At 50.3% G+C, this 13,273-nt stretch overlaps 1 protein-coding gene across 1 annotated transcript in view; it reads right to left on the reverse strand.

The window, feature by feature from the left end:
* Positions 1-1,038: 1,038 nt before the first annotated feature.
* Positions 1,039-13,273, reverse strand: part of pkn1b (protein kinase N1b) — a 19,240-nt gene continuing 7,005 nt past the window's right edge. Inside the window, exons 2-22 of the mRNA XM_079366333.1 lie at positions 12,943-13,243; positions 12,708-12,853; positions 12,483-12,603; positions 11,624-11,769; positions 10,782-10,995; positions 10,466-10,660; positions 10,239-10,348; positions 9,913-10,056; positions 9,421-9,496; positions 6,910-7,051; positions 6,420-6,510; positions 4,766-4,857; positions 3,818-3,890; positions 3,623-3,714; positions 3,299-3,475; positions 2,951-3,013; positions 2,760-2,836; positions 2,529-2,671; positions 2,334-2,441; positions 2,169-2,249; positions 1,039-2,076 (exon numbers count right to left, since the gene is read on the reverse strand). Coding sequence (XP_079222459.1) covers positions 1,873-2,076; positions 2,169-2,249; positions 2,334-2,441; positions 2,529-2,671; positions 2,760-2,836; positions 2,951-3,013; positions 3,299-3,475; positions 3,623-3,714; positions 3,818-3,890; positions 4,766-4,857; positions 6,420-6,510; positions 6,910-7,051; positions 9,421-9,496; positions 9,913-10,056; positions 10,239-10,348; positions 10,466-10,660; positions 10,782-10,995; positions 11,624-11,769; positions 12,483-12,603; positions 12,708-12,853; positions 12,943-13,243 — 2,796 coding nt within the window. The 3' untranslated portion in view covers positions 1,039-1,872. The remainder of the gene's footprint in view (positions 2,077-2,168; positions 2,250-2,333; positions 2,442-2,528; positions 2,672-2,759; positions 2,837-2,950; positions 3,014-3,298; positions 3,476-3,622; positions 3,715-3,817; positions 3,891-4,765; positions 4,858-6,419; positions 6,511-6,909; positions 7,052-9,420; positions 9,497-9,912; positions 10,057-10,238; positions 10,349-10,465; positions 10,661-10,781; positions 10,996-11,623; positions 11,770-12,482; positions 12,604-12,707; positions 12,854-12,942; positions 13,244-13,273) is intronic.

A 13,273-nucleotide genomic window follows, 5' to 3' on the forward strand; every position in this document is an offset into this window, starting at 1 on the left:
AGAGAGAGAGAGAGAGAGAGAGACAGAGAGAGAGAGAGAGAGAGAGAGAGAGCGAGCGAGAGAGCAAGAGAGAGAGTCATCGTGGCTTTGTACATTCATGTTGATTCCACAACGGCGTGATTTTCGTGCCCACTCTGTGACTTCACATACACACGCACACACACGCAAACACACACACACACGCACACACACGCAAACACGCACACACACGCAAACACGCACACACACGCACGCACACACACACACACACACACACACACACACACACACACACACACACACACACACAGCGCTGTGCTCTCCGGTTCGCTGCGTCTCGTCTCTGTAACACATCTGTCGTTACCTCTGAAGTCTCCGTTTGTCCCCACGTGACGCCGCTGTGACCTTTAGATTGAAGGTGAAAGGTCACATGGAGGCGTAAACATCTTATTTTTTTTTTTAAATGTCTCTGTTTTATCTTTAAAAGTTTCCACATGTAAAGTTTCAAACTGTGCAGCTTTTTCAGGCTCTCATCCTCGTTTTGTTTTTTTTCTCTTGGTTTGTTCTGAAAATCTTTTTTTTTTTTTAAATGTTTGAAATGTTGATGAGTTCAGGACATTAAAAAACCAGCTGGGACTCTGTGAGACCAGCAGTACCGGCCTCTGCACGCAGCCGCTCTCACAGATGGAAAGTATTTCTCCAAACGGGCCGCAGGTTGACGAGACGTTTGAAGGACTCAAATTATTTTTCCTCAGTCCAAAAAAGTCCAGCGGTCCGGTCAGCGTCCTGCGGGTCGGCGCGACCTTTCCCCCCGAAATCTAACTTCTGTGAAACTGTGATGAAAAGTTTAGTTACCATCGATTAAATCTGCGGGTCAGAACTTTGTCTCCAGGCGGGGACACACACACACACACACACACACACACACACACACACACACACACACACACACACACACGCACACGCACACGCACACACACACACACACACACACTGACTGGACCCTATCTTCAGATGGCGTGCGTGTAGATTTAGGAAAGCGAGAGCTTGACGTCTGTGTGTTGGGTTCACATCTTTACTGAGTCACAGGTCCGACACATTTCACCAGCAGATCGACAAGAGGAGGAAACACAAACGGAAACAAAACTATAAAATCACAAAAAAAAAAAGAAAAAAAAAAAAGGACCAAAATCTGTGAAAGTTTTTCATCATCGAAAACTGATTGTAGTTAAAATCTGTTTTTGTACCGAAAGACAGAGAAAGAGAAAAAGACGTTGGACACGTTGGACACACAGAGACAGCTCCATCCTCTCGCTGTCAGCAGGTTTCGCTCCCCTCTGGCGCCCCCTTGTGTTCGTGTTCGGTTGGTGCATGATTGCGGCTGATGTGGGTACACACACACACACACACTGACTGCAGCGTTCTGATTGGTTCGTTGTCCGTCCTCTCGTCGCTCCCTCTCTTTCATAATCTGGATTATCGTGACGACCTCCACTTCCTCTAAAAGCCTCGCCGTGTCACAGACCTGCCGACCCTCTGCCAGATCTGTGACGCCGCATGTGTGTGTGTGTGTGTGTGTGTGTGTGTGTGTGCATCAGGGTTCATAGTCGCTCGGCGCCGTCTGTCCATCATCCCGCCGCAAAGAGAGGAGGAAGAGAGAGAGAGAGAGAGGAAGAGAGAAAGAGAGAGAGAGAGAGAGAGGAAGAGAGAGAGAGAGAGAGAGAGAGAGGAAGAGAGAGAGAGAGAGAGAGAGAGAGAGAGAGAGGAAGAGAGAGAGAGAGAGCCATCCTCGCTGCTCGTCACATTAAAGTTCCCGCCTCTCCGTGCAGAACAGAGTCAGCCGTCTGTCCTCAGAGTCCGCAGACGCCGGCTGATGGCGGCGTGCCTCCGACTCTAGTAGAGGTCAGAGATGTAGTCAAAGTCCTTAAAGTGGTCCTGTTCCTTGCGGGTGAGGATGCGGCGCTCCCGAGGCGGCGTGAGGGCAGGAGGCTCGGCGGTGAACTCGACGTCGAAGTTGCTGATGTCTTCTTTTCCTCCGATGGACGGGACGAACGGGGGCGGGACTTTCCTCTGCAGCAGAGCCTCCCAGTCGATGCCCTGAAGGAAAAATCACATCGAGCGTTCAGTCCCGACGCTCCGGCAGAGCTGCGGGATCGAACGCAGCTGATGAAAGAAAAAAAACACCTCACCCTGAAGAACGGCTGCTTCTTCACGTCTTCGGCGTCCTTTTCTCCGGAGCCGAGTCGTCTCTCAGGATTCCTTCTCAACAACTGAGAACCGAAAAAAAAAAAAAACAAGTAACCAAAACAGAAGAGCAAAGACGCGCTGAGCTTTGAGTGGAATCGAACACTGACCCGTCTCATGATGCCGATGGCTTCGGTGGAGAGGAAGCGAGGGTAGCGCACTTCATCGTTCACGATGCTGTCGAAGACCTCCTCCTCATCGTCACCGGGGAACGGAGACTGAAGGACAACAATCACCATCACACGTCTCTGACACCTGGTGTTTAAAAAGGGGTACTGCACGTTCAAATTCAAACGCGTCCTTACCTCACCGACCAGCATCTCATAGACGAGCACGCCGAGCCCCCACCAGTCCACGGCTCGGGTGTACGACGTGTCCGTCAGCACCTCGGGGGCCAAGAACTCCGGGGTCCCGCAGAACGTGCTGGTCCTGTCCCCGAAGCCCATTCCTGAGTGAGAGAGTGAGACGCAGGATGAGTGTGTGTGTGTGTGTGTGTGTGTGAGCAGACGTGACAGATGATGGTGGAGGAGATTCACCTTCTTTACAGAGACCGAAGTCTGCGATCTTCACGAAACCCTCCGTGTCCAGCAGCAGGTTGTCCAGCTTCAGATCCCTGACAAGCACAAAGAGAGAGAGAGTGTGAGTGTGTGTGTGTGTGTGTGTGTGTGTGTGTGTGTGTGTGTGGTGCAGTTCATGCTGTGTGGAATACAAAGATCGAAGAACTCACCGATACACGATCTTATGTTCATGAAGGAACTGCAGACCCAGAACCACGCAGGCCGAGTAGAACCTGCCGATAAACAGAACAGAGAGGAGTGAACACACACACACACACACACACACACACACACACACACGATGGTTCCAGGCCCCATGGAGCCTGACACACACACACACACACACACACACACACACACACACACACACACACACACACACACACACACACACACACACACACACACACACAGACACACACATGCACGCAGATGTTCATCATGGATCTCTCCAAACAGACACCTCCACCTCGTCTCCTCTCTTTAACACACACACACACACGCGGCGCAGAACTCACACAGCACGCGGCTCTGCGAAGACGTCGGCGTGTATGTGCATCATCAGGTCTCCTCCTGCCGTGTACTCCATGACAAAACACACGTGTTCCGGCGTCTGGAAACACGCAAACAGGTTGACCAGGAAGGGGTGGTGCGAGCCGTTGACCGTCTCAAAGATCCGCTTCTCACACATCAGGCTGGAGACACACAGAGCAGGAGGTGTGTGTGTGTGTGTGTGTGTGTGTGTGTGTGTGTGTGTGTGTGTGTGTGTGTGTGTGTGTGTGTGTGTGAGAGACACGTCACAACATGGAACTATGAGCTGAGTGACACGTTGGTCGAGTTACCTCTCCACTTCATCTCTGGCTACGATGTCTCCTTTCTTCAGGGCCTTGATGGCGTACAGGCTGCCCGTCTGTTTGTACTCTGACAGTAACACCTGAACACACACACACACACACACACACACACACACACACACTTATCAAGTCATTCATGGAGGAGTGCTATTTAAAGAAACACACGGAATAAAGCTGGAGCACCTTTCCAAAGTGTCCCCTCCCGAGCACGGCGATCATCTTAAAGTCCTGCAGGCAGAGACGACTCCCGCTGGACCTGAGAGACAGACGGGGGGGGGGGGGGCGAGTTATGAGGGGCGGCTTAAAGGAGCAATATGTGACCCCTAGTGGTTAAAATGTGTACTGCAGTCTGCCCCCTCCTCTTACACAGGTCAGCATGTGGTGGACACTGTAGCTTCAGTGTTTAGCCAGCTCTGCATGTGGTGGACACTGTAGCTTCAGTGTTTAGCCAGCTCTGCATGTGGTGGACACTGTAGCTTCAGTGTTTAGCCAGCTCTGCATGTGGTGGACACTGTAGCTTCAGTGTTTAGCCAGCTCTGCATGGGTCTGTAAAGCTTTCTGCGTTCTAACCTCTCTCCATGTTTCATCTCCAACATTGATCCTAGTTTGAGCAGCTTTCTGCTGCTGGAGCTTATTAGAAACATGCAGAGGCTTTTTAGCTCGGGTACAATCACTTCTATCTGAAGCAGTTCCACTGCCCGCTTCCATCGCTGCAACACCTGTTCACCTGATAACTGCTCTCATATCTGGCAAACCCAGGGGCGTCCAAAACGGCCTTCAAAGCCCCGCCTACCTTCTCTGGTCCAATCAAATCCAGAGCATTCAGGAGCAGAATCTAAAGTTAGGAGTTTCCTTCATGTCTGATCACAGAGGAAGAGAGCAGCTCTCTGATTGGTCCTTTCACTGGTTAGAACGCTTTCATGCACATTAATGATGAGTCAGCTTTCAGAGAGGATCCAACACAGGACCATATTGTGAGCGGGGGTGAGCTTCTGGTGTCAAGCCGAGTTGGCCATATTGCAAAACGATATACTGGTGTGTGTGTGTGTGTGTGTGTGTGTGTGTGTGTGTGTGTGTGTGTGTGTGTGTGTGTGAGGGAGAGAGAATAAACAGGTGCTTGTGTGTGTTCACCTGCGTAAAGAATTCTGGGAGAGCGATCTGGTTGGCTGCTCGTGAAGAGGGACATCCGGTGTCGACAGGGGTTCGATGATTGGTGTCTGTTCCTGTGAAAACAGCACGGAGAGACGAGCAGGGAGGAGCAGGGAGGAGCAGGGAGGAGCAGGGAGGAGCAGAGAGGAGCAGGGAGGAGCAGAGAGGAGCAGGGAGGAGCAGAGAGGAGCAGGGAGGAGCAGGGAGGAGCAGAGAGGAGCAGGGAGGAGCAGAGAGGAGCAGGGAGGAGCAGGGAGGAGCAGAGAGGAGCAGGGAGGAGCAGGGAGGAGCAGGGAGGAGCAGGGAGGAGCAGAGAGGAGCAGGGAGGAGCAGAGAGGAGCAGGGAGGAGCAGAGAGGAGCAGGGAGGAGCAGGGAGGAGCAGGGAGGGGAAGGGAGGAGCAGGGAGGAGAACGCAGTAGGGAAACAAGTGTGTCAGTAACATCTGTAACGAGCTTCATTCAGACAGACAAACATTAAAGATGTCTGCCTGATCCACGGCGGGGTAACAGCCTCCCTCCTCCCTTCTTCCTGTCCCTGCTAATTACTTCGGTGAAAAACATCAGTGTAATTAATCCCTTAATACTTCAGGCCGGTTGATCACACCATCTGCCACAGGACATCCCAGGCTCATGAACAAAATCACAAGGATGGAACACGAGCTGCGAAACAGTGACCACGTACCGTCAAATAATTCAATCTATAATAATAATAATAATAATAAACTATAATAATAACAATAATAATCTATAATAATAATAATCTATAATAATAATAATCTATAATAACAATAATCTATAATTATAATCTATAATAATAATAATAATCTATAATAACAATAATCTATAATAATAATAATAATAATAATAATCTATAATAATAATAATCTCAATAATAATAATATATAATAATAATAATAATGTATAAAAATAATAATCTATAATAATAAAAAAAGGTGGTTTTGGGGTATTTTTAAAATAAGAATTAAAATGAATATGTTACCTGAGGAGTTCCTCAGAGCTCAACGCTCGGCCCATTGTTTTAATTAATTTATGCATATTTTCTATAAGACTTAAAAATTACCTTTAAACTGTGTGAACTATTAAAAAATGTTAATTAAAAACTCCTCACAGGAGCTTTAAAGATGTTTTAGCGTCCATCTTTAAGTTGTTTATGATTTAAAAGGAATACCAGACGACATTTAAATCTGAAACTAATAAATAAGTAAACCACAAGATTTAGTTTGATTATGTTCTGGACAATTCAAAGTCTGATCTGTTAGTCTCTGAGTCTCTTTCTTTTCTCTCTCTCTCTCGTCCGTTCTCCTCGTCTGACCTCTGCGGATTGTTGTCTTCACGCTGGGAAGCTAACGGGGATTTAGCACTGATCAAATTAAAGCTCGCCTCCATCCAATTGTGTCTCATTAAAGCTGCCTGAGTGAGTTCTGTACTTCTGTTATAATTCTCCCTCCAGTTCACTGTTTGTCTTAGATTTCACAGATCAGTAGTAGAGGATGACTGCAGCACTGTTTCCTCGCCAAAGTCTGCAGGTCAGAAGGGAGCTAAATAGTAACATGATAGTGTCAAGACTGCCGGTCTTTTTCCAGCGCTCTGAAAATGTCCCGTCTGCTGAACTCACCAAAGGAGCAGGTGCTTCCACCACGTCCCTCCTGTGCTCAGCTTTGGGAGGAGAGTCGCTGTCCAGGTTCAGCTTCTCCACAGAGATTTCTCTGAAGTGCACAAAAAGAGAAAAAACAAATCAGAGTTCTCCATCGAATGCTTCGAATGAGAGAGCACAAACACTTCTCATCATTAGAGGGGTTTGTAGACAAACCAGGGACACAAATGAGTGTTTCAAAAACAGCGTGCAGTAAACTGGATTTTGCATTCTTTGCACAATTAAAAAATTAGTTGTTATTTTAGTTTTTTGGGGTTTCGTTCATTTTTGTTCTTTTTGGTGAAATGACAAAAACGATGAAAGCAAACGTAACAGCTGTAACCTAATCTGATGGAATGATGCTTAATTATCTTATTTATCAGATAAATAAGGAGAGGTAACTGGGATATTATGCATCAGTTACTGATAAAACCTGCTTTTGAACTGTTGTCGACACACACTTGATACACACCCTGCCGTGTGTGTGTTCGTGTTGCCTGAGAAACTGGGTGTGTAGGCGGGCGCGTTGCCTCCACTGGGGATTGCGTTCCTGAGCAGGCGGACCCAGGTGGCGATGTCGACGTTCATCTGACGAGCTCGCAGGAAGGCTTTACCTGAAGACACACACACACACACACACACACACACACGAGAATAAAACTGGATGAATGAAAGACAGAGGGGCTGTTGCTGCTACACTTCGTCATCTATTAAAAAAACCAAAATAAAAACATTTTTTAAAGCAGTGAGCGTTCTTAAAGGTGAGTTCATAAGACGAGAGTTAGCGGTGTAACTTTGTCCTCGCTCGTGAAGGGTCTAAAGGTCGGAGAAACTAAGTGACTCTCTTCGTCTTGTTCTGTTGAAAGAACAGAGCTTCAACCAGCCGCAGAGCTTCAACGAACTGCAGAGCTTCAACGAGCCGCAGAGCTTCAACGAGCTGCAGAGCTTCAACGAGCCGCAGAGCTTCAACGAGCCGCAGAGCTTCAACGAGCTGCAGAGCTTCAACGAGCCGCAGAGCTTCAACGAGCCGCAGAGCTTCAACGAGCTGCAGAGCTTCAACGAGCTGCAGAGCTTCAACGAGCTGCAGAGCTTCAACCAGCTGCAGAGCTTCAACGAGCTGCTGCAGAGCTTCAACGAGCTGCAGAGCTTCAACCAGCTGCTGCAGAGCTTCAACCAGCTGCTGCAGAGCTTCAACGAGCCGCAGAGCTTCAACGAGCTGCAGAGCTTCAACGAGCTGCTGCAGAGCTTCAACCAGCTGCTGCAGAGCTTCAACGAGCCGCAGAGCTTCAACGAGCTGCAGAGCTTCAACGAGCTGCCGCAGAGCTTCAACGAGCTGCTGCAGAGCTTCAACGAGCTGCAGAGCTTCAACGAGCCGCAGAGCTTCAACGAGCTGCTGCAGAGCTTCAACGAGCTGCAGAGCTTCAACGAGCTGCAGAGCTTCAACGAGCTGCAGAGCTTCAACGAGCTGCTGCAGAGCTTCAACGAGCTGCAGAGCTTCAACCAGCTGCTGCAGAGCTTCAACCAGCTGCTGCAGAGCTTCAACGAACTGCAGAGCTTCAACGAGCCGCAGAGCTTCAACGAGCTGCAGAGCTTCAACGAGCTGCAGAGCTTCAACGAGCTGCAGAGCTTCAACGAGCTGCAGAGCTTCAACCAGCTGCTGCAGAGCTTCAACGAACTGCAGAGCTTCAACGAGCCGCAGAGCTTCAACGAGCTGCAGAGCTTCAACGAGCTGCTGCAGAGCTTCAACGAGCTGCAGAGCTTCAACCAGCTGCTGCAGAGCTTCAACCAGCTGCTGCAGAGCTTCAACGAACTGCAGAGCTTCAACCAGCCGCAGAGCTTCAACGAGCTGCAGAGCTTCAACCAGCCGCAGAGCTTCAACCAGCCGCAGAGCTTCAACGAGCCGCAGAGCTTCAACGAGCCGCAGAGCTTCAACCAGCCGCAGAGCTTCAACGAGCCGCAGAGCTTCAACGAGCCGCAGAGCTTCAACCAGCCGCAGAGCTTCAACGAGCCGCAGAGCTTCAACGAGCCGCAGAGCTTCAACGAGCCGCAGAGCTCCAACGAGCTGCAGAGCTTCAACCAGCCGCAGAGCTTCAACGAGCCGCAGAGCTTCAACGAGCCGCAGAGCTTCAACCAGCCGCAGAGCTTCAACGAGCCGCAGAGCTTCAACGAGCCGCAGAGCTTCAACCAGCCGCAGAGCTTCAACGAGCCGCAGAGCTTCAACGAGCCGCAGAGCTTCAACGAGCCGCAGAGCTCCAACGAGCCGCAGAGCTTCAACGAGCCGCAGAGCTTCAACGAGCCGCAGAGCTTCAACCAGCCGCAGAGCTTCAACGAGCCGCAGAGCTTCAACGAGCTGCTGAGAGGTCATAAAAGGTGCGCAGGAGTCGCTAACTCTTTATTCTCTTGTGTTTTTCATTTTTCACTCAAACGATGCTCTCTCTCTCTTTGTCTCTCTCTCTCTTTGCTAACGTGGGACAGATGGACCAAAGCCTCCCATGGCTTTAATGACGTGTGACGGCTGAGCTCGGCTGCATGACCAGCGTTTGCACTTCCAGTAAATGTTTGTAAAGCCAGTTCCAGTAAAATAACAGAAGCCATTTATAATCTTTTTTGGAGCAGCACTTAGCGACTCTTTCGGCTTATTACTCCTTTAAACACGCTCTGCACACGTGCACTGAACGGGGGGGAAACTTCCTGTTTGACTCTGAAACAAACATCAGAGAAGAAGTGGTGAGGAGGACAGATGACCTGACCCTCGTCCACTTATCACTGTTAGTTCTTGTGGTTCTTTCCATGTGTGGACGGGCCTTCGTCTAGTCTACTTCACCAAAACAACCGCTAACAGATGCTAACGGCACCTGTTAGCTTCTAAAGGTAAACAACACTCAGAGTATACTAAGAGCAGCAGGAGACGCTGCGTGACACTCGACGCTCTGTGAAGTGACATCACGATGATGGAACGTTCTGATTGGACGTTTGAACACACCGTGCTGTTTGGAGAAGACCTTCTTCTGCCTCTGCAGTCTCCGTCCTCTCTCGATCACCGGGTTGAAGAACGTCACCTGAAACAAACGACACGTGTCTCAACACGCACACGTCTGTGAATAAACGCTGTCAGGAGTGTGTGTGTGTGTGTGTGTGTGTGTGTGCGCAGCATGTTGTGTGTGTATGGATGCAGCATGCTGTGTGTGTGTGTGTGTACAAGCAACATGCTGTGTGTGTGTGTGTGTGTGTGTGTGGATGCAGCATGCTGTGTGTGTGTGTGTGTGTGTGTGGATGCAGCATGCTGTGTGTGTGTGTGTGTGTGTGTGTGAATGCAGCATGCTGTGTGTGTGTGTGTGTGTGTGAATGCAGCATGCTGTGTGTGTGTGTGTGTGTGTGTGTGGATGCAGCATACTGTGTGTGTGTGCGTGCGTGCGTGCGTGCGTGTGTGTGCGTGTGTGCGTGTGTGTGTGCGTGCGTGTGTGTGCGTGTGCACCTCGGCCAGCAGCAGCCCCTGCGGCTCCAGTTCCAGCTTGACTCGATGTCTCTGGTTGTCCAGAAACTCTTCGAGCTTCAGATACTTGAGAGCGCAGAGGCAGCGGTAATCTCTCCAGTACACGGCGATCTCCATCTCTCTGGACTGACGGCACAAACGACAGCAGCTTAAAGAAACGACTCAGGAAAGGTCATCTTTTAAATCCTTCCCCGTCGATGTCGACGTGTGGGCCATTTTTCTTTTGCTAATTATTTTAGAGACACTTGAACTGTGGTGCCAAAGTAAATAAAACCATCCCAGTGTGACGGAGTGAAGGCGTGTCTTACTCTCTCCAGCTCCACAGTGAAGGTCTGCTCCCAGGCCTGCTCTCCAGCTGTCTTCCAAAGCGTCTGACCCACTACTGTGTTCTCCAGCTTCAGCACTGCGCTCACCTCGGCTGAAAGGAAACACACAACAGTAAGCTCGCCAGGTTCATTCAGAACCGCAGTCCTGACGTCCATCTAAACACCAAGCGTGTGTGTGTGTGTGTGTGTGTGTGTGTGTGTTAACGTACTGGAGAGCTCCTCGGCCTTGCCGGGGATCTTCAGGCTCATGCTGCTGGTGCTCCGGCTGTACAGGCCGCTCAGTTTGAAGGATGAACGTCCGTCACCAGCAGTGAAAGAAGGAAGGACCACGGGGGTCCCTCGGCTCCGCCCGGGTACGACCTCCAGGAGCCCCAAACAGCCCAGGAGACGCACCTGCAGAGTACCTGGAGGGGAAAGGTTATCCAATTATAAGCTGAAACAGCAATCTGTGCAGTCGACGGATAATGACTCATTTAAAGGAAAAGAGTGAGTTTGATTGTTCCTCGTTGTTGTTTGTGGGATCACCTGTGAGGGGGGACGGTTTGCTCAGGGTGCTGTACTGGTTGTGGACATAGGGGGTGCTGTAACGGGAGCTAAAGGCCGAGGAGGAGGCCAGCGCCAGCTCCTCCTTGATGAGGCAGGCTTTGGGATGATCCTCGGGAAGCTCCACCAGCCTCTGCTCCATGGAGCACCTGAGCAGGTCCAGACGCTGGGACGACTCGCTCAGACCGCACTGAGCCTGCGGGGATCAGAAAACAAACAAACGAGCAAATCAAAACGCAGCTTGTGAATTCAGTGTGAAAACAAAAGTAGGTCACGTCAGCTGAGCACAAAGACTGAAATCAGAAAGCTCGGTTCAGTCGAACAAATCCGACTTATCTGTATCTGCTGAGCTCCCGAATAAACACATAATGCCTCATGAGGACTTTGAACCTCTGCAGCCAGGTTTGTTGTTCTTCTGTTTCCAGTTAGGTCAAGTCACATTATCGCACAAGCAAGAGAGCGGCCTCATGCTGAAGCCAAACCAATCAAATCATCCCGTTTTACTCTGTTGAGCTAAACACGATCTCCTCATTGAAACGAGTATCATCTGCATAACGTGAAAACTTTATGAAGAATACAGATCAGATCTATCGAGCGAGACGTTTCACAACGGGAGGCTTCGATAAACTGACACAGCCACATGTCCGGGAATCGAACCCCCGACCTTCAGCTTTAGAGTGAAATGCAGCATGAAGATCAAGCTTTAAACAGTGTCAGAGTCTAAATCCTGACTGTTGTCATGGAGACGGTCACACAACCAATAAGATCACACTCATCGGCGTATAAACAAGGTAACGATTATCAAAGTGACGGATCCGTCAGACCTCGGCGATGGCTTTCTTGTCTTGGACTTTCCCCGCGCCCAGCAGTCGCAGTATGTTCTTGGCGCCCTCGGCCATGGCGTGCTCCACGCGGTAGTGATGCCAGAGCTCCTCCACGCGAAGCTCCACCCCGCACATGTCCGGCTTACCTGGAGGACAGCGTCAGCTTTACTCAACAACAACAGGGGGACAGAAACATGCACAGGACGGGGCGGGACAAATGATCAATTAAACTACATAAGAAGCTCTCTGCAATGTTATGAATTCGGGGTGCAGTACCCATTTTAAACACTAGGTGTCAGAGATATTCTCCTCCCACCTGAAGGAGCAGATCGTTTTACGTAAAAAAACTTGATTTTACGTCTTGAACCCTGAACGTGTGACGTCATGAATGTGGTGAATTTGAGGGGTTTTTTTGTTTTTCTGAAACAGCCGGCTGGATTTCCTCTCCACGCTCTCTTTCATCCTTCCTCCCCCTCGGCTTGGCTCTGTCGTCATCTCTGACTCAGACCTTTTCAGTCTCGCTGGCTTCCTGGCTCCCTGCATCTGCCCTGCCTCCCTCTCTAACCTCTGCTAAATGAGCCGCGGCTTTTAGTTGTCGGGCAACATCAAGGGAGGGGATAAATGCAGGAACATCAATAAGGCTCTAACCTGAGCCAGTGAGAGGTCTATAATGGACAACGTGTGTGTGTGCGTGTGTGTGTGTGTGTTGACTGGAAGGCCGTACACTGTAAAGTTCTGAAGCGAGAATTGATCCATTACAACACACATCATAAAATATTCAGTGTTTATGAGCTTAAGGGTCGACAGGTAGCATGAAGAGGGAACAGACAGACGAGAGAGAGTGAGGCATTATGGGTACTTTGGTTGTCCTCGGACTGCTCCGTGGCCTGCATGGCCTTTCGGATCTGCATGCGGATGATGTCGATCTTTGTCTTGCTGTCCTGCAGCATCTGCTGAGCCGTCTGAAGGAGCTTCTTGTCCTGCGGAGGGGGGGAGGGGGGGGGGGGCGCAGAGGAAGGCTGGTCAGGGTCGAGAGCTCCTGCAGTGACGACTGCAGGGTGCATATCAGAAAGAAGGTGAATACCTTGGTCCCTCCGTTGGCGTAGATGGGAATCATGTTCTCGGCTCCCTGTTTCACCTTCAGCTCGATGTTCAGCTGCCGCTCCAAAGCTGCGATGCGGTGCTGGTTTGCTGAAGTCCGATTCAGCGATCCTGGAGATTTAGGGGCGTCTGCAGAGGAGGGTTTGGACTTTAAGGGTCAAACCTGCAAAAGGATCTTACTCGTGCAAAAACGACAAACATTAAAAACGTTTGGGTACCTTTGTTGTCGTTGGGGCCTTTGACCACGATGTAAGCGTCCAGCTCCTGCAGCTGATCGTGGAGAGACTCCAGCTTCCTCTTGGAGCTGCGGAGCTGCGAGTCCACCTGCTGGGCGTTCCTCTTGTCCGTGGTGGCCTTGCGCAGGTTCTCCGCTCCCTCCTTGATCTTTAACTCTTTCCGGATCTCCCTGCGGATCCTCTCGCGGTGCTCGTCCAGGCGCTGCTGGACGCTGGAGTCCGAGAAGTCCGAGTTTTGGTCCAGACCGAGCTGCTGGAGCACGGACAGCCCGCCCGGATCGCTCTGAAGGAGGAGAAATCAACAAAAGGGTTC

Source organism: Symphodus melops (genome assembly GCF_947650265.1).
Source record: "Symphodus melops genome assembly, chromosome: 17".
Taxonomy (NCBI): domain Eukaryota; kingdom Metazoa; phylum Chordata; class Actinopteri; order Labriformes; family Labridae; genus Symphodus; species Symphodus melops.